Source organism: Lycium barbarum, chromosome 3 (assembly GCF_019175385.1).
Source record: "Lycium barbarum isolate Lr01 chromosome 3, ASM1917538v2, whole genome shotgun sequence".
NCBI lineage: Eukaryota > Viridiplantae > Streptophyta > Magnoliopsida > Solanales > Solanaceae > Lycium > Lycium barbarum.
In genome coordinates this window covers 130392632-130411776 of record NC_083339.1, presented here as the reverse complement: position 1 = coordinate 130411776, position 19145 = coordinate 130392632, and the positions used below count along the sequence as shown (strand labels likewise).

Genomic DNA, 19145 nt, shown 5'->3' with positions numbered 1-19145 from the left:
AAATTATAGATAGGGAAATTAACACTTTTAGTCCCTCAAATTCTGATTTTGGTTCTTATAATTTCTGATTAACAATATTTAATTTTCAATTAATCTTATATGCACTTTTTTAACCATATATTTGTTAACCTTCACAAAATAAATTATTAAGTGCAAAACAATTCAATTATTGATATGAGTGAACATCAATTTTTAATTTTCATAATGAAGACATGTTTGGTTTAGGAGCACTTTACCACAAATAAAATATTTCGTCATGAGAAACAAAAAAGAAATTGTTGCATGAGTTAGGTCGCGGCTAAATTAAAATATTCGTTCATCCTCGTTTTTTAAGTATCTGTGTTTTTGGCGGCTAAAAAAGGGCCTTAGTTTTGGCGTGTTGCACTGAAAGCAATGAATTGGAGAGAGCTGACATTGGTCTCAGCTGGCGCAGTGGTTGGTGCTATGACTATTCGCTTACTCTTCAACCCTAAAAGGCGTTCAATTACTGATCCGGATTCCGGTTTACATCTTCAAAGGAAATCCTCTTCTAAGAACCCATTCGATCCTTCTAAACGTCAAGGGTTTGTCAATTCTTACTTCTAATTGCTTCACTAAGTATCTACTCCCTCCCTCCCAAAATACTTGTCCCATTTTTCATTTATAAGACCCTCTTAACATATTTCATCATATTGTGTGTCCTCAATAAATGTTTACAACCTCTTACATATTGGTATGTGAACTCACAAAATCAGCCTATTGATTTAATTAAATTAATACAAGGGTAAAATAAAAAAAGTTACTTATTTTTATCTTTGGTTAAATAAACCACAAGTATTTTCAGTAAGGACAACAAGTATTTTGGGACAGAGGGAGTATTCTTTTTCTTTTATTTTGAAAAAAAGAGGTAGATGATAATGGTTGTGTGAGTGTAGGTATTTGTCGTGGGATGATTATTTTATGGCGATTGCTTTTCTATCTGCTGAACGGTCGAAAGATCCAAACAGGCAGGTATTACTCTAATTTGTGAACCCATTTTAAGTATTTTGTATAAATTTGAGGTTGTTTGGAATAGATGATTGGAATGTATACGCCAAATGTTTGTTGAATGTTGTATCTTTCACGCTGAGTTTTTGTAACTATAGTATTTCTAAAAGCTAATACATACTTCATTAAGTTCACTCTGTCAATTAACCGATTTGCCTAAATAAGAAAAGGAAGGAATGAACTTTTTTCTTACACACAATAGGAAGTACTGAGTAGTCATCAGATGCTACTCAAACTGAAGTTTTTGATTCTGGAAGAAAAGCTACTGATTAGTATTTCTTATTTATTCCGGCTTTTAGGCGAAACCAAAGAAGTTATGAGTAATTGTTGCCCCTTTTAACCTCACGATAAAAAGGGTTATCTAATAATGAGTGATGATCGGGTTCCTTCCAACTGAGTGAAGCTATTTATAGACACTCACAGTTAAGCTGTAATTGTTGAAATGACTTTTTTGTATGTTATTTCCACTTTTACTGCTCTAATGCTACTTCGACGTTGACTTTCTTGACTCAGGTTTCAAAAGCTCCCTTGGAACTAACCCTTTTTCTGGCTGTTTGGCAGGTTGGGGCATGTTTGGTGAGTCAAAATTACGTAATACTAGGTAAGATGTATTTGAAGGAATCAATTCTTTGTCTATTTATAGCTGAAAAATGTCTCATATCATTAAGTTTTATTGTGCAAATTCTATTTGATTAGGAAGAACTGCATAAAATCACCTGATTGTCTTGTTGGAGTAGCTCAAAGATAGCTGAACTAGTTGATTCACTTAGGTGGATCAAGGGTACGTGTTCACATTTGCTTAGGACCTAAATATTTGGTTATATTCACTTGAGATACTGTTATTAATCATTTCTTGATTTGAGAACTCCGATGGTCTATCACTTGGCCCTTCTATTGATTGAGCCATGATTTTCGTATGGGTTTAAAATTAACAGAAAGGATAAAATAGAGATGGTTACTTCTGAAATAGTAGGGCGGTTAAAGAAGCTGCATTCACCACTTATGAAGTGCTTTCATAGAAACTGCAAACATTTGCAAGACGCGAGTCTTCAGTTGCCCCTCTAAGTTCCTTTAGTCTTTGCATTTTAGTTAGTATTATTTACTGTATGCTGTATCTCGATTATAGCACTTGATGTGACATGGCCACATTGCAACACTTGGGAGTATTGTGGTAAATTTTACACTTAAGTTGCATCCTGGATTTTGATGTCGGAAGTCCATCTTTGACTCTCTGATTTATTGCCTTTTTCATATGGGTATATATTATTTGATTTGTGCGTCCACACTACATGAATATTTTGATTAGGCTAATCGCATGACTTCTAGAATACGCACGTTCAGGCAACATATTTATTGCCAATAGGTTACTAGATTTCATCTAATTGATGCTCTACTTTTAGCTAGGCATTGGATACAATGGGTTCCCACGTGGCTGTTCAGATGACAAGCTTCCCTGGGCAAAGGTTGTTAGTGTTCAAAGAGCATATATCTTTATTGTTGTTATTGTTGTTATTCTAACTAAATCATAACGTGCAGAAATCTAAAAATGGGAATCCTTTGGAGACCAAGTATCCGTAAGTAATAAGCTTCTCTGGACATTTTATATGCAATTTATGTCCGTAGGCTACATAATATTGTTTTATAAATTTGTAATTACCATACTAGTCATACTATCTTAGTTCAAGAAACAAGGATAGTCATAGTATTGTCTTAATTGAAGAAACAAATTTTGTTCAATCTACATTTGATGACTATCTCATTTCAAGCTTACCTTTCTCTTGCAGTTATGTTTGTCATGCAGAAGTTAATGCCATCCTGAACACAAATCATGCATCTGCTGCAGGACAGGTTAGCTTGGTTCTTGACTTGTGCAATCCCCCTTTTCTCTCTCTAGACGGCTTCTTTTCTTATCAAGTCAATTGTTTTTTTTTTCTTTTCTGGCCTCCATTTTGCCCAGTATTATCTCACAGAATACGTCTTACCCCTATTATGCAGAGGCTCTACGTGACAATGTTTCCTTGCAATGAATGTGCAAAGATTATCATTCAAGTAAGCGTGATCCTATATGACCTCAACATATCTATAGCATTTGCAGCAACATTTTCTACTATGCTGATAATATGGAGGATTGCTTCCGTTTGGAAGTTTAAGCTTTTTATGGATGTTCATTTTATAAATTTCCAGTGAGGCATGCTCTAGCAGAAATTATGTGAAGGCAACAAATTGCTAGATTCCCATTAATGAAAAGCTACTGAACAGTTTGCAAAAGAATTTGCACCTCACTTTTAAAGCAGAAAAACTTGCAGCAGGATTTCGTGCTCATAATCCCTTACAAAGAGATAAATACAATATAAGTAGGCACATTTTTCGCTTTAGCAAGATATAAAGTTTAACTATAAAAAGATTAATGAGGATTCTGGAATATAAATAGCTCTGAAAAGATCTTTTGGTGTTTTCCAATATTTTTTGACTTCTATGCACTGGGAACTAGATCTGTAATTAGTTTTGCATATCTGCATCTTGCACCTTAAGTTTTTAGTTTTCCATTAATTTATACTTCACACGTGTCTGTATTTGCAGTCTGGTGTTTCAGAGGTTATTTATTTTGTGGAGAAGAGATTGGACGGTTCTGACACGGCTTATGTTGCTTCCCACAAGCTTCTGTCGATGGCTGGCATAAAAGTAAGTAATTTGGGCGTCAACTTCTCTCCAAGAATTGTTACCTTCCTTGGTAATGGGACAAGGATTTCTTCTCGGTGCTTATTATCCTTGGTAAAAAAGGGAGCAAAATATATCAGCTCTTTTGATTGGTGAACTTTAAATCCTGATTGTAGGTAAGGAGGCATCAACCACAGATGAAAGAGATCTCAATCAAATTTGAAGAACCATAGACACTCCTCGATGATGTCCTCTTCTCTGGGCTTTAATGTGTCTTATGTATCTCTCTTGGGTAAAACATCGAAGATTGATGCATCTTAGTTAATGCTGCTAAGAAGGTTGAGGACTCTCAACTTATTACCATGTAGGGTGTTCCAACTCTTGAGATGTATACCAATGTTTGTAACTGCTCACTTTAATACTTGAAGCTAAAACTTCTCATTATTCCCTAAAACACCTTCACTCGTTACTGCAAAAAGATGATGAGTTAGCTTCCCAAAGCAACATTAATAAGTGTTTTTGTTCCAGAGTGAATTGATTTTATGCAGGGAAAAGTATGGCAATACGTTGATGTGTATCCATTTCGTTACAAGTTTAAACAGAAAAACATGCTTATGTGGATCCACTTGTAATCAGATTCTCCGATGGCTGTGGATTGAGACAATTCATTCCTTGCCAAGCCTGTAGCGATAGGGAATTAGCCCGCATTTACTTGAACTTGGAACCCGTATGCACTTTTCAGTTTAAATCAAATAACAAAACATAAAAAAGAAAGAAAACTGAAATATTGTTTAGGATTGTATTCATTAATTTAACTTCAGGGGTCCAAAATTGCTAGAACCGAGATGGGGTCACTATTTGACTAACCATTTAGTAATACAACATTAACCCCACCTCTGTCGGTAAGTTGTTTCAATATAGACTAGTTCATTGTCTTTTACATGTCTTCAATCCGGCATGCTGGGAATAGGAACAATCTCTCACTCTATTCATTCAGACAAAAAAATCAGCATTAAAAAATGCCTCCAAATCCCAAGTGTATCAAGCTCACACCAGCAAGCTTAATGTTTTCCGAAACAAGGAAATTTTACACAAGTATCATGCGACTTGGAACAAGTCTTCCTTTTCTCTTCAGCAAGGGTTTCTCTCTTTGTATTTCAGTAATCTAATCAGCGTTAAGAGCCTCAAGTTGCCTTCTGAGCTCTTCAAGGTCATCTGCAGGACCAACGGCCTCTGTAATAGGTGGTTTTTGGTATTCATCAGCTATTGGCAGCTCATGAACAATACCTTCAGGAAGGACACCTACAAGAAAAATAAACAAAACATTCAGGTTAAAGAATAGTATTAAGCATGATATTTTAAGGTTAAACATGGGATTCATTTTTGAGTTATGAGTTATGATCCATCAAAGAGTGTTTTAAGTAAGCAGATAACCTTTTTTCTTTTTTGAGAAATAGTTGGAAGATAAATTGAGGCTAGAGAAGCAAAATATGTTTAGCAGTGCGGACGATACCTGAATTTCCCCCCTCAGCACCATCCACCTCCTCGTCATCAACAACGCTGAAAGATCATAAGATAACAGCAAAATCAATTAGTTGAATAACAATTATTATACACCAGACTTAAACAAGAAACTCAGGAAAGTTGTTAAACTGTTTTTTTACCAATATGAGGCATGTGAGCAAGTAGTCGTCTCTAAGCTTACCTCGTATTTTTGTTTTTTGGTTTTAATTTGGATAAGTTAAGAAGCTTACCTTATGTTCCATTCATTATCTGCATGAACAGGGTTATCTGCTACTGATAACGCTTCCGTGTCTGCCTTTAATTTAGCAGCAGCATCCCTGGTAGGCTTTGCAAGAATGTATTCCTTCTGCAAAGTAGAGGACATCATAAAATGTCAAAATGTCCATTGAATATCAAATAAATATTCCTCCTCACTTGTAGGACTATGGCCACTATACCTGTCGTTCCAAACAAGCAGCATTTGAACATTGTGAGTTTGGCTTCATCTCCATTGTTGGAAAATAATCTTTGAGGGCATTGTACCCCTACGACAAGCAACAAGAAAGAAACTCTAAAGATCAAATCTGTTGAGCTACACTTAATTTCTCTCTTCACCTTGCCCTCCTTTTATAGAGGCAAGTTTACTCTTTGCGAATTTGAGACTCTGGAACTAACAAATCTAGTATATCTGGACCAAAAAAAAAAGAGCTGTAGTATATACTGGTCTGCAACATCCTGTTAATATATGATCAGCTATTTGTTACGGATGAATAGACTACTTCAAAGGATTGAAGGAACTCAAGTCAACATTTTGACTGGAAAAAGTCCAAGAAAGAACTTAAGTGTGATTAACATTCTCCCACATTTACTCTGCAGCCTTAGTGGGAGAGAAGGGAAAGGTGGTGTTTGGGGGGGGGGGGGGGGTGGAGTTGCAGAGATTCCAAGCTTTACCAGATATCGTGACACCTGTCCGAACTTCAACAAGTATTTCAATGTGTTTTGAACTAAAAGTCCAGCAACAACTCCCTATCAAAGACAGTTCGAATGTTAGTTTACCAAATCAGATAACGAATTTGTAATACAGCTTCAATCAATCATAAACAAGATTCTAGTAGTGTTGCTGGGAAAAAAGTTCATATTATTCATCAAAAGCAAGTGGGAGCATAAACATGAGAAAACCCACCAAATTAGCAGAGCAAATGGGGCTATAAAGAGAGGGAACAATTTTAAAGATGAGAAGAACCAAACATCAACCACAACTTCCAGTGTTTCTTTTTACAATTGCCTATCGTTTAAAAGTTTTTCACATTGTGATCTTCAGGCAGAGAGCTTAGAACTTGTCATGCATAAAATTAATAAAGATAAAGGGAACAGACAAATAATTGAGGAATTAAGGTTTTTCATACCATTGTAGTAGGTAGAGATGCAGCACAAACCCCTTCACGCTTTAGCGTCCGCTCATCAATTCCAGATGCTACGACCTAAAAGCACAAATATTCCATTACAGCGAAATATTTGGTTTACTTGGAAGCAATTTTAGTTCTTTTTCATACAGAAAAGAGAAATTTCGCAGAACAAAGTAGGTTCACATCATTTTTAGTTATAAGATAGCCCTTTTTAACTTTTCTGTATGCCTTGAATGAATCAGTAACAACATATAAGTGGAATGAGGGATCAAGAGACGGATAGGGAGGGAATGGTCAATCATTCATTGGTTGACCTTCCCTTGAACCAGCCATGGAGCTCTCAACTGAGTTGTTTAGGTTCTGGAATCAGAATTAAGCTTACAATTGTTATAGAGGATTGTTACACAAATCAAGAGTCTCGCTTCAAGTAAAAATTGGTGATCTTTGATTGAAGCCATTAAGGAAAATTTCAATAACTAAACATACCAGAGGAGGCACACAAGCAAAGCAGGCAGTTTCACCAGGAATCAGCAATTGTATGTGACCTGACACAGCATCTTCAGATACACCTACAAGATTCCATCCATGTCTGGTTTAGTTCAAAGTTTCCTGACACATATGAAAGACAGTAAAAAAGATAAAATGAAATTCAGCCGCTTACCAGATTCCATCCATGTCTGGTTTAATTCATTGCAGGCCTGCATTACGATGAATTACTTAGCAGGTAATTTTACCAAAGAAACGAATAACCTAAAACCTAATATCGAGAAAACTTGTTCTTATACAGATTAAAGAAAGACTTGAGAAGAACAAATTTGGAAAATACTTTCAAACAGAGGAATTAGAAGACACCAAAACACATACTAGCCATAGATTAAAATTTTAGGTAGCAGATATTTTCTTGTACCTGATTTACTACCATCCTTGCTTCATAATTATCTACACAGCTCAAGACGAGGTCAACCCCACTACCACTCTTAGTTGTCCGGAATGATCTATTTGTAAGACTTGACATAAATGTGTCAAAACCTTCCACTGTCGTGATATTCAGCGTGTAGCTCTACAAAGACAGCCCAGTTAAATGAGAGTAAGAGGAAGATGGAGTAAATGAATATAAGAATTAAAGGATGCAGGAAAAAAGACATAGTATTAACTAAACGTGTAAAACCACATTAGCAAAGAAATGTCACAAGCAGCAAACTCTACCTTAATATTTAACAGTTCAAACAAAACTTTCAAAACCTTTTAGGATGAGCATACACATTCATGCAGTATGTAAAAGCAGATGCAATTCCAAATCTTCAACTGAAGGAACACAAGCCGGTAACACATGCACTGTACCAGAGAGGGAGAGAGAAACAGATGGGACTTAAAAGTACGAATCACTAGCTTCTTCCCACGCTGCAAGTTTTAGATGCAGGATAGGGTTATATTTTAATCCATAAATGGTGTGGATCAATTCTGTTCTAGCGCAGTCCATTGAAGAAAAGACTATAAACATCCAGGCTCCAGGGACCAGTTAAGAAACTTGAAGAAGTCTACCACACTCATGACCTAAATATTGTGAAGTCATCACACTCACAACTTATCTATACATTGAGTGGACCAATAAGAGGTATTATTGTCAACCAACATAAAACAGAATTGACGCTTAAGCTAATAGATAAATAGGAAGCAGAATACTGAAAGAGAAGGTTTTCTTCGTTGAGTATGAGACAAAAATCTAAGCACTCTAGTTTCTGAGGACCTCACCTCCAATTAAAAAGAAATAGTTCAAACTAAGGCAGAACAGTTAAGAGTGATTGTTGACATTCTACACTAAATAAACAGTTGACTTTACTAGGACATGATATTTTGGTCTTCCAATCATATTTTAAAGAATGGAGTGGAAAGAAGAAACAGTTACTATAATTTTATTTAATATTCTTATCTCGTTGAAAAAGCACCTCAAGCAAATATTCCTTTCTAACAAAGCCGTAAGTAGCAAACTGCAAACAATCCTACCTCAAGCACAACATCAGGATTTATCTCTGAAAGAGTTTGTACAGCAGCATCTGTCTTTGTCATGCCAACCTGGAAATGACATTAGAAATGTATGATAAAATGCCAAAATGATAATTCTTCATAGCTGAAACGAAGGACACTAACTTATCATGTTATGAAAATGTAAAAAATCTTTGGGTCAGCAAAACAAACTATTAATATAGAAACGTAATCACTCACTAGCTACTGAATATGTACACAAGGGGAAATGGAAATAAGAATATTCTCTAGAAACACCTGCTCTGGGCGAAAAAATAGCCTATTCATATTAGCTAACTCCACTTTGTCATAATCATACAACAAAAGACGACCTATGCCACACCTTGTCAGCATCTCAGCAGCAACACTGCCAACACCACCTATGCCCTGTTATGAAGAAATTGCAAAATCATGAGCACTTAAATATCGAGGACTAGCAGAGGCATTCTACGAGAGTCTAAAGCAAAATATAGAAGACTCAAATACACGTTTAAAAGAGTTAAGTCTAAATAATTATTCTGATAGCTTGATGGATATACTAAAGATTTTGCAGTTCCTAGGCCTAAACCAGGGCCCTAAGCCCTTTTAGGCACCAATATATGGCCCAGTAAAACAAATCCCACAGATACCTTTAGAAAGTCCAGGAGCTTAATACTCAGATTGGCGCAGTCACTATAGCAGATGTATGATAGAAATAAAGGACGATTTCCTTTTTGTTGATAAGTATAATAAAAGACAATATCTTAAGTCTAGAGCACAAAATCGGGACATTATTTTACATACATCTAAGACCTTGAACAGGAAATACTAAATAATATGAATCTCATGCTCATAGCATAATTGGAAGTCATGACACATGTAAAGAACACTGGAGGGTAAAAACTCAGTTCTATAACATTACAAATACAGAATTTAACACAAGGAGGCAGATAAAGTACATACAACTATGGCAACTGAGAACTCTCGTATCCTTTCATAATTATTCACAATACCCATCCTCTGGAGTGCCATAAGCCTGCTATAGGGATTGCTATCAACAACTTCAGCGCTCATGTCCTGCCACCATCACAATCATGCAATTATTTGACAAAAGTTCTTAGATAATTCCAATGACAATATGGCATGAAGGACCATATACACTTACCTTGACTTTTGAACGGCGAGTAGTTCCTGACTTCTCAAGAGTAGCGATGTTTTCAGCATGCAAATGCATCTAAGAAATACGACCAAAGGGAAGGATATATCAAAATCTCATGACTGGACATGAGAAAAAAAGAATGAAGGTCAAGGGCATTTGAAAGATATGGTGATATTTTAACATATACTGTAGTAAACATTGACGGTTTTTCCTCCTTTTTTCTTTAAGGTTACATATAGGTATAGATGTATGGTAAAGACAAAGTGGATGTGAAAGACCAAAATCCTGCCCAATTATGTTTCTACTTTAAGTAACCATGATAAATTTTGAGGGATATCAAAGGGAAAATATATGCATTTGACCTTAAGCATATGAAGTAAAGCTTAAGAACTCCTATATAGCTAAAGACACAAACCAACTCCTCTCTTTCTTTTGGAGGAAGATATTTTCAAGGCTATGAATTTGAATAAATTTACAAATTCTTTTGAAACAAATTGTGGTTCTGGATTCTGGGACGATGAAAACTGCGATGCTTACAATTTACAAACAACAACAACAACTATGCCTCAACGCCCAACAAGTATATGAATCCTAACCCGCCATGTTTCTCCATTTAGATTCATCTTTGGCCAACATTACATAAAACAAAAAACAAAAAATAAAAAAAAGTACTAGAAATCCTATATTTTTTCTCCCTATAAAACTGCAATGCTTAATGCAGGTAATTTAAGACATATCTGAAACTCTGCCCAACACTCCAATTGCAGGTAAGTCCGATTAACGGCCAATTCAATGCATCAAAAAAAATGCCTGAGTGATTCAATCTGGACCTAGGCAAATATGGTACCAAAATTCTGAACATAATCAGCATTCAATCAATTGGCCCAATAATAAATTCCCCTACTTTACTATAATAGATCCAATTGAATTGGACCTAACATTGGCGTTTAAGAAAAAGGTACATAAACGCTTAACTAATGAATCCAGAGACACAGATTTCATGTATGTTCAATAAAAATTGTCTGTAGAAAGGAATGTACATGGTTATGTGAAAGTACCTTGTCAATTAGGGCAACATGTGAAGGATCTGAGATTGATTTCTTGAGAGATTGAAGATCATTCAACAATTCTTTGAGCTCCAACTCCATGATTTGACGATTTCTCTGAATATTATTATTGTAATCTTATCAGATTAAATGGTAACTGCAATAGCTTTTGTTGTCAGTCCTCAAGGTTTTGGAATCGTCATGCCATAAATCCCAATTCGATCATATCGAATTTTCCTTTTTTTTTGGAAAGGAATTCGTTTCTTTTCTTTAATTACTTATTTCCTCTTCTTGACTTTTTTTTTTCTTTTTCTTGAAAGTAGAAATTACACATTCTTCCTTTTATTTTTTGACTTATTACACATACTTTAACTGTAGTTTCAAATATTACGCAATGTTCTCCTTTTCTTTTTTTTCTTTATGCTCTTCTTTCCTACATATATTGAAGAAGGTCTAAAATTACTTTATTTTATAGCTGAATCTTGGTCGTCTAGATTATAAATTGAAAAGGTAATAATACATTCCCGAGAAAAGAATGAAATTCAAGTGAAAGTGTAATGTGATCGAATTGATGATGTGTTGTAAAATAACAAGAAAAATAAAAAATATAGAGAGAATTATAGATCAATGATTATACACATTAATGTAATACAATTGGGGTAAGGAAACGTATATACGAGGAGAAACTTTGTTTTACCAGAAATGAGTGTTTAACTTTTTGGGGTGGGGCGGGGAGTCGGAATTAAAATACCCTCTTCTTTTTATTTTAGAAACTTTTCTTTGCTAAACCTTTATCAGATCAGGAACTCTTTAATATTGTGTACTCCATTATAAGATGGATACATGTAATTTTGTATTTTTTTTTTAATTTGCACTATAAATTTATTTTATCGTGTTTCACGTGCAATATAAACTGTCGCAGTCGCCGATAGAGGCAGTGCAATCTTATCGCTTAGCGTCGTACAAATAAAAGGATGAATATTAACATGCATAAAACAATGAAAATGTTGTCACTCTTGCCTTTCCGAAGCAACTTGCTGTGTCAGTTGCAACAAGTTTGCCCAAAAGACTGCTGAAGAAAATTGGATCTTGAAGTTTTGGATAAAGGATTTCTTATAGGAGAGAACCATATGATGTAAGCCACCATATTCAGTGAAATCCTTCAAACCATCATTTGTCTGGATCAAACCTCGAGAGCCAAGGAGGCTTGTGACAAACTACACATTGACGGCTTCTTTCATGAACAAGTCAATTCTGGGTTGTGCAGTTAAAAATACACTCTCATGCCAACAAAATCGGAGAATCCACACTGAGATGCCTGATGTGATCTGTCGAACAAATATAACTACTAAAAACAACCACAGGTGGAACGAGAGAGAGCATCCTTAATACATTACTAACCACTTCCATATCATCCATTTATCATTTCGAAGTGTTGCCTCCACAACCACTATTACACACTCTTGACCAAGCGCCCGACAGAACTTTGGTATCAAATTACCAAATCAAAAGTAAAGGACAGCGTAAAATTCAGGAAATACAGTTTTCTTTGCTTCCCTTGATGCCGAGTAATTAAAAGTTAAATCAGCAAGAGCAAAGCATTTGCAAAGGGCATATTTTCAGCTTTAATTAACAAAGACTACAGAAAATAAGACATTTGTAGAGACATACAAGCATTCCCCAAAAATTAGTAAGGGAAAGTTGAACCCTTGCAGGTAAATAATGCTAAGCAGGAAGCAACAATTTCCAATAGGATCAGAACAGCATATGCATAGATAACTGAATTCAATTTTGTGAAACTGAAAATCCAATCTTACAAACATGGAAAAAAATGACAAGAAGAAAAACTACTATGATAGGGAGCCATCTCAAGGTTGAGCAGCCTCCAAGAGTTTCTCATATACTTGTCTAGCTGTCAAATCCTCCACCTGATGCAGTGAAAAAAAGTTCAGTGAGAAGTTGACTTAGAAATAACTATTAAAATGCAGTGTTTAACAAGGATACTTCTCTAAAGCCAAAATGTACCTTGTGTCATAATGGAGGTCTTGATAAATTTTAAGCGTTTTCAAAGTGCAAAAATTGTGAATGAAAAGCTTTTCACTGATGAAATTGTAGAAGTCCTTGCCAGGAAAGAACACACCACTAAGCAATTTCCTTTAATTTTTCTATTAATGTCTATGGGCTTTGATGTTTCAATTTGTCCCCTCAAAGTTGAAAATTTGGTCCATGTAGGGCCAAGTTGATGCAACTGAGGTATACTCCTGTGCACATGCCTACAGCTTGTTGACGTGCAACTTACCAGGCATTATTCAAAGACAATATAATCTGACGAAGTGGTTTCTTGGCAAAGCTTAGAACAGAGAGCATTTTCTCCGACTTGGAAACAAGTAATTGTCCACATGCATTGATACATATTAACTAGAGTTTATTTATGACAATAAGCCTAGGTCATATTTCCATCTATGAAGTGTCCTCTTCCTGCTTTTAGACCAAAATGTAGACGAATACTTTCTGGGGGTATCTAGCATCACTGAACTTCGATGCTACAAATATTCTTCTGCAAAGTTTCTATTAAATTTGATATTCAGGTCACTGTTATCTATTAAATTTGATATTCAGGTCACTGTTACAGCAAGCCTCAGAACTTGAACTCTATAGCCATAATATACACGCAGAAGATAGCAGGGAAGACTTACGTTAAGTGTCTCACAAAAGATCTATACAGGATAGAATTATGGCTTTATTTCTCAAGGAACTAGAGAACATTTACAGTTTGATCCACTCTACTTAAATTTTAAGTGTCAATTATGACTTACTACAAGAAGCTTTGATTTGCTATTCCACCCTCTTTGGAGAGTCATCTGAGAGAGTTTCAGACCCAGTACCTGCATCAGCAGAAAATCCTAGTGTTCAGCGAATCAACCAACAAAGTATCTAAAATTATGTGCTCCAATTTGATAGTTTTTCCAAGAGGCAAAAGTTAAAGTGTCCGACATACTCGGCCCATGAATTCCAGAAGTTCATTGTTAGCTTCCCCACGAGCTGCAGGTGCGGTTACAGTGACCCGGACATCATCTGCATTTACTCCTTCAACAATATAAATGTAAAATGAGCTTCTCCCGTAGATATTAGAAGTGTCATTTCTGCTGAGTAAATTGATTAACATTAGTGCAGAGTTGTCCTCTAAGAGCATATCATTGTCCAGTACTTGTCTGACATAACAGATAGCTAAGATGTGTGCAATTATTATTTAACCATTTTTTTTTTCATCAAATGACCATTCTTACAATGTTAAGTTGACACAGGAAAAAGTTCTAGCCTCCCAGCATATGAAATCCAGCATTCAGATTCCCGACATATCAACATCTAGGTCAAAAAGATAATTTAACAGTGCAAGCACTAGATTCAACTCTTAAAACTAACAGAAGAGTAGAAAATCTTTATTGAGGCTACCCAATCATATATGCAGCATTGTTCAGTTGACAAATTATTCCCAACTTTAAAGGAATAAATGAGATTGTCTAACTTCCAAAAACCATGGAAAGATTATTTACTTGTAATTGCTGACCGTTGGGCGCGGTCCTCGACTTCTATTGCCACTTGCACAAGGGCACCTTCTAACTGTGAGATGCAGGGCGGTACAGGAGCATCCTACAAGCAATAAGAAAATATCAATACCTAAAGGTATATCTGTATGTGGACGAAGTATGTATGTTGTCAGGTAAGATACCCTCCTTTCCCAAAAGGAAAAATAAGAAACATTCAGTGATAGAACAAAGAGTAAGATTTTACACGATCTTACAACACAAGCAAGGGAGTTTCATCAAGCAGACAACAATCAATTTTATGGCTTGCTGCAATACAAAGAAAATGTAGCCAAAACTATGTCTAATGCAGCCGGGAAGTGAATAATAGTAAAAGCCACAAAAGATATATTACCTGTGGATTTGTCTCAGCCGCAATAGTACTAAGTGCACCATCAACTACATATAAGAAGGACGCAGTCTCCAAATCTTCTTCTGCCCGGTAGCATACAAACAGGCCACAACCCTTACAGGACATCCGAAACTGCTTCTCCAATTTCCCTTCACCACTTTTAAGAAAAAACAGAAGGTTTCAAAAGGATGTTATGTGTATAAACTGTTAACCATTATCAATAATCAATAACAAAATTCTTTTCCAGTGAAGCAGGAGATATAGGCTAAAGATCTCTAAGTTAATAACGGATAAACAGCGCATAAAAGAGCCGCCGTAAAGGCCCAACCAACAAAGTACACCGGAAAGACAGTTAGGGGTTGATTGGTTCAAAACCAGGATATACAAGGATTGTAACCAGGACTATAACCTGGATAATCAATCCCACCTTCTATATGGAATAAGTTATACCAAGATTTTAGTACAAAAATAATACTGGTTTTAGCCAATAGTACCACTTTCAAAAAAAAATAAAAAATAATACTGTTTTTAGCTAATACCTCCAACCATACACGGGATAAATTTAATCCCAAAATTTATATTTAGATAGACCTATTTACAACACTTCAGTGATGTGACTCCACTATAGCTTAAGTTCATTACTGCTTGGATTATACCAGCTTCTTTTTAACTCTTACTCTCTTAGCATCTAGCATCACTTCCCCGTCAAACAGAGCAGTGCTTCCATTTCAAACTGAAAACATCTTGTCATCTCGACACATAATAATCCTAGATTTCCCTGCATAGCTATTGCATATACTGGTAAAGGAAGTAACATCAACAGACTAAAGTTTACAGGAACAGAAAGATTACCGCTTTAGAAGAACTTTCCCCGCATCATCTACGCTCAGTCTCGCGAGATACTTCTTTTTATCCAATACATATGCTTTGTCGGTTTTCCTTTTTGGCATTTTCTGCAATTGATTATCTACAAGCATACTTTAGCAAGGAGAATGCCCTGTAATTGGCAATAATGCCACAATATAATAAGAATAACACTAAATCCTCTATCATTCTTCGGATATCATATGGAAATCTTTCTCCATTATGCCAAGAACAAGAAAAGGTAATGCAGCACCTAATCACATCTAAACTGTGCACAAACAGCAAAAAACTACAATTCGTTCCACGTCCAAATTTGTAGAAACTAATAATATTGGAAAGTAGAAATGCTCAAAGTTCAATGAAGCATGTTTCATCATGGAACCAAAGAGACAACCAAACATTTAATAGTAAGGTCGCGTACCATAGACCCTTGTGATCTGGCCCTTCCCCGGACCCTGTGCATAGCGGGAGCTTACTGCACCGGGCTGCCCTTTTTATGATGACTCAATAGTTCAGAAGAGCTTCTCTGTAAGAGACCCCAATAATGAACTACCAGGGCATAATTGACTGCAATACTTTTCAGCTTAAACCAAATTCAACTGGTTTCTTCACTACCATTAGCATAAAACCACAATATCCAACCTGAATTATAGCAATCCAAAACAAAGGTTTTTACTAGATTTTTCAAATACCTGAACTATCACTTTTCCCACGTGAACTATTACCATATATGTATTAAAACACACCTAGAAGTTGACTAAACCGACTATCAGATGTTCCTTTTTCCTACCTGAACTATCAACTAGGTTGTGCGTTTTATTACATAGATAGTGATATTTCAGGCAGGAACGGGGAACAACTCGCGAAAAAGTGATAGTTGAGATGTGTTTTTGACCATTATCTCTTTTAAATACTTGCAACAATAAGAAATTATGCTTTATAAAGTAGACTAAATTGAAATTTGTAAAGAAATCAATATCGAAATTGAAGGTGATAAATAGGTCAAGAGCGAACCGGAGATAAGGACGTGAGAGGAACAGTGCTTGCAGTAATAGACAAATAGATCGGAGTTTGGATCATCGGGAACTGCATCCTCACTCGAGTATGTATGGGTTGTTCTCTTCGGCATCTTTCTTTCCCCCCAACACCCCAATTTTTTCACTACCAAGAAGAAAGATTTTGTTTCTCTCTTTCTCTTAGCTCCCGTATATTCCAAAGGGTAAAAGTGTAAATATACACTTTTTGTTGTTGGGATTTAGAAAAAAAAAATATTTATTTATCTTATCTTTTAAGGAATTAAGGAAATATTATTTGGCTTTAACAAAATTAGTCTATTCATTTTTCTAGTATAAGCTACAGTAGATTATATTCAAGCAGTAGATTGTATTCAAAATTTAGCTGAGTCAGATTTCACTGTATTCAAGTCAGTATTTAACTAAGTTGTATACAAGTTAAATGTGTTCAACTCAACTGTATTCATTTGTAGCTACTTTTATACTATATTAACTTTATTATATTTAAAATCGGTTGTATACAAAAAAAAAAATCCTTCAAAAACCACCCCGAAACACTGAATTTTGCACTAAAAAAATTAACAAATACACTCAAATAATGAATATAAGAAATAAAATTCATTGTATTCATTTGTATACACTTCAAATTCATTGTATTCATTTGTATACAAAAAGAGCTTCTTCTAAATACAGGCAAAAAACACTGTATACATTGTATGTATACAACAAATACAATGTATTTTTCGGTCAGATCTGAAAAATATAGTGTATTTTTCGGCCAGATCTGAAAAATACACTTCCGGTCAGATCTGTGTATTTTTCGGTCAGATCTGGAAAATACAGTGTAGTTTTCGGCCAGATCTGGAAAATACACTTCCGGTCAAATTTGGAAAAGTTTGATGGTCGAGAAAGCAAATAACAAAAGGACGAGCACCATAGTGTCAACGATGAATAGCAAAACAGAGAAGATGACAAATACTCAAATCTGAGAAGAAGACATCGGAGAAGAAAGGGAAAAGAGGAAGGGGCTGACAGTGGCGGCGGTGTGGAGTTCGTGGGGGTTGTACAGTGGTGGTGTTCATGGTTTGGGTCGTTGTGGGCATGGCTACTCCGATTCACCGGAGCTAGAGCTCCTCGCTGGAGCAATGGGGGGAAGAGAGGAAAGAGAGAGAGAGATGGAAGGGGAGTGGCGTAGTAGTTGGGTTGGCAGTGATGATGGCAGTAATAATAAAGTATTCTACTTTAAATATATATGTAGCTATTAATTGTATTTAACATATTACTATCAGCCATAGGTTGTAATTAATTTAAACTATAGCTACTAAATCTAAATATGTACTAAAGTTAGTTATGCCATGTAGATTTCCCTATTTTTTTTTTCTAGTGGGTTGTCTCGTTCGTTTAAAAAAAATATCTCCTGGGTTATTAAAAAAATAAGTCAATTTATTTTTTAAACGAACTAGACCCGATTTACCAGAAAAAATTATCACGTTGCTTTAAAAATATGTCTACTAAATAGGCAGCCTTTTTTTTTTAAAAGCAATGTGAGAATTTTTTTTAATTAAAAAACAAGCTAAATGATATTTTAAGAAAATTTTGTCGGCGAAACGGGTATATTTACACCATTTGTGTAATGACAATGGTATATATGCACACTTTTTTAATAAGGGATATATTTATTCTAAGTAATAAAGTTAAGGGGTATATTTGCACCTTTTTCCCATTTCAAATAAATTCTACTTTCGCCTTCGTCTTTTTCCTCTCTGGGACACTTCGCCTCCAAGTTCACGATAAAAACTCAAATGGGACATCAAAATATTTTCTCAAAGGAAAAAAAGAAGAAGGAGAAAATGATTTGATTGGCAATTTGTTTCATGTTTACTTGCATGTATAATATCAACATCAATCTAATGCTCTAAGGGACCGTTTGTCTCTCTTTATAAGACTAGTGTCAAAGTCCGGGCCCAAACCGACGTTAATGAATAAATTTTTAAATATCTTTTTAATTTTTCTGTTCTTATTTTTTTATTTTTGTAACATCAATTTGACACTTTCAAAAATATTGTTATACGATGACATCAATAAAAATTAAATTATGAATAAATATAAATTATTAAAAGCCTTGGTATTGACAGATACTTTTGTAGATGTTTTTTCAAATTAAACCACACAAAAAAAAAAATATCGAAAGTCAATGAAATTAAATTGTTGTTACTTTAAGCTTTCTCTTTCCTTCCAAAAGATGCATTTCAGAATATATACAAAATTATATTTTGTAGTTCCTCTTTTAATATGTAGTAATTTATTAGATACCTTTTACGTTGAAAGTGTGTGCTCGTACAATTTGATTAATTAACTACCCTACTTTGAAATTCATTTTTCGATTGAGACGAAAGGACTATAATTTACGTTTTCTTATACTTTTGAAAGTATTTAATAATGACATAAGTTATTTGTGTCTATTTTTTTAATATAAAACTTAACCCTACCTTAAGTGAAAATTTTGTTAATTACTTATATTTGCCAACACATA

General features: G+C 35.1%; 3 protein-coding genes across 5 annotated transcripts; 1 reads left to right on the top strand and 2 right to left on the bottom strand.

Annotated features, from left to right (window-relative positions):
* The first annotated feature begins 254 nt into the window (after positions 1-254).
* Positions 255-4218, top strand: LOC132632524 (uncharacterized). Its single transcript, XM_060348487.1, has 9 exons — positions 255-563; positions 915-990; positions 1588-1627; positions 2431-2489; positions 2563-2600; positions 2811-2874; positions 3022-3075; positions 3607-3708; positions 3861-4218. The coding sequence occupies exons 1-9, from the start codon at positions 394-396 to the stop codon at positions 3915-3917; spliced, it is 660 nt and encodes a 219-aa protein (XP_060204470.1). The 5' UTR covers positions 255-393; the 3' UTR covers positions 3918-4218.
* A 244-nt stretch (positions 4219-4462) lies between these two features.
* On the bottom strand, positions 4463-11132 carry LOC132632523 (ubiquitin-like modifier-activating enzyme 5). The gene is made up of 14 exons (XM_060348486.1): positions 10812-11132; positions 9760-9828; positions 9558-9671; positions 8874-9002; positions 8598-8666; positions 7501-7653; positions 7255-7291; positions 7080-7162; positions 6594-6668; positions 6139-6213; positions 5646-5732; positions 5439-5554; positions 5198-5244; positions 4463-4986 (listed from the first exon to the last, which is right to left on the bottom strand). Exons 1-14 carry the CDS (start codon positions 10899-10901, stop codon positions 4850-4852), a joined length of 1281 nt encoding a protein of 426 aa, XP_060204469.1. The 5' UTR covers positions 10902-11132; the 3' UTR covers positions 4463-4849.
* A 1419-nt stretch (positions 11133-12551) lies between these two features.
* On the bottom strand, positions 12552-16805 carry LOC132632520 (UPF0235 protein At5g63440). Of its 3 annotated transcripts, none has more exons than XM_060348483.1 (7): positions 16614-16805; positions 15588-15688; positions 14739-14892; positions 14354-14450; positions 13798-13886; positions 13616-13684; positions 12552-12727 (listed from the first exon to the last, which is right to left on the bottom strand). In XM_060348483.1, exons 1-7 carry the CDS (start codon positions 16689-16691, stop codon positions 12668-12670), a joined length of 648 nt encoding a protein of 215 aa, XP_060204466.1. In that variant the 5' UTR covers positions 16692-16805; the 3' UTR covers positions 12552-12667. The 3 variants fall into 3 exon arrangements, with proteins under 3 accessions (XP_060204466.1, XP_060204465.1, XP_060204467.1); XM_060348482.1 differs by having other exon boundaries at positions 15588-15702; positions 16614-16801; XM_060348484.1 differs by having other exon boundaries at positions 15588-15732; positions 16614-16752.
* Between the last annotated feature and the right edge of the window lie 2340 nt (positions 16806-19145).

Bases quoted from the DNA above. Each gene is read 5' to 3' on its own strand.
- LOC132632524 (XM_060348487.1), top strand. From the start codon at position 394: ATGAATTGGAGAGAGCTGACATTGGTCTCAGCTGGCGCAGTGGTTGGT. The intron at 564-914 runs GTTTGTCAATTC...GTGTGAGTGTAG, and splicing joins GATCCTTCTAAACGTCAAGG to GTATTTGTCGTGGGATGATT. The intron at 2,601-2,810 runs GTAAGTAATAAG...TTTCTCTTGCAG, and splicing joins CCTTTGGAGACCAAGTATCC to TTATGTTTGTCATGCAGAAG.
- LOC132632523 (XM_060348486.1), bottom strand. From the start codon at position 10,901: ATGGAGTTGGAGCTCAAAGAATTGTTGAATGATCTTCAATCTCTCAAG. The intron at 7,654-8,597 runs GTAGGATTGTTT...CTGTCTTTGTAG, and splicing joins ATCCTGATGTTGTGCTTGAG to AGCTACACGCTGAATATCAC. The intron at 7,163-7,254 runs GTAAGCGGCTGA...GGAATCTTGTAG, and splicing joins CCAGACATGGATGGAATCTG to GTGTATCTGAAGATGCTGTG.
- LOC132632520 (XM_060348482.1), bottom strand. From the start codon at position 16,728: ATGCCGAAGAGAACAACCCATACATACTCGAGTGAGGATGCAGTTCCC. The intron at 15,703-16,613 runs GTTCGCTCTTGA...GTATGCTTGTAG, and splicing joins CTCTCACGTCCTTATCTCCG to ATAATCAATTGCAGAAAATG. The intron at 13,887-14,353 runs GTAAATAATCTT...ATATTGTTGAAG, and splicing joins CCAACGGTCAGCAATTACAA to GAGTAAATGCAGATGATGTC.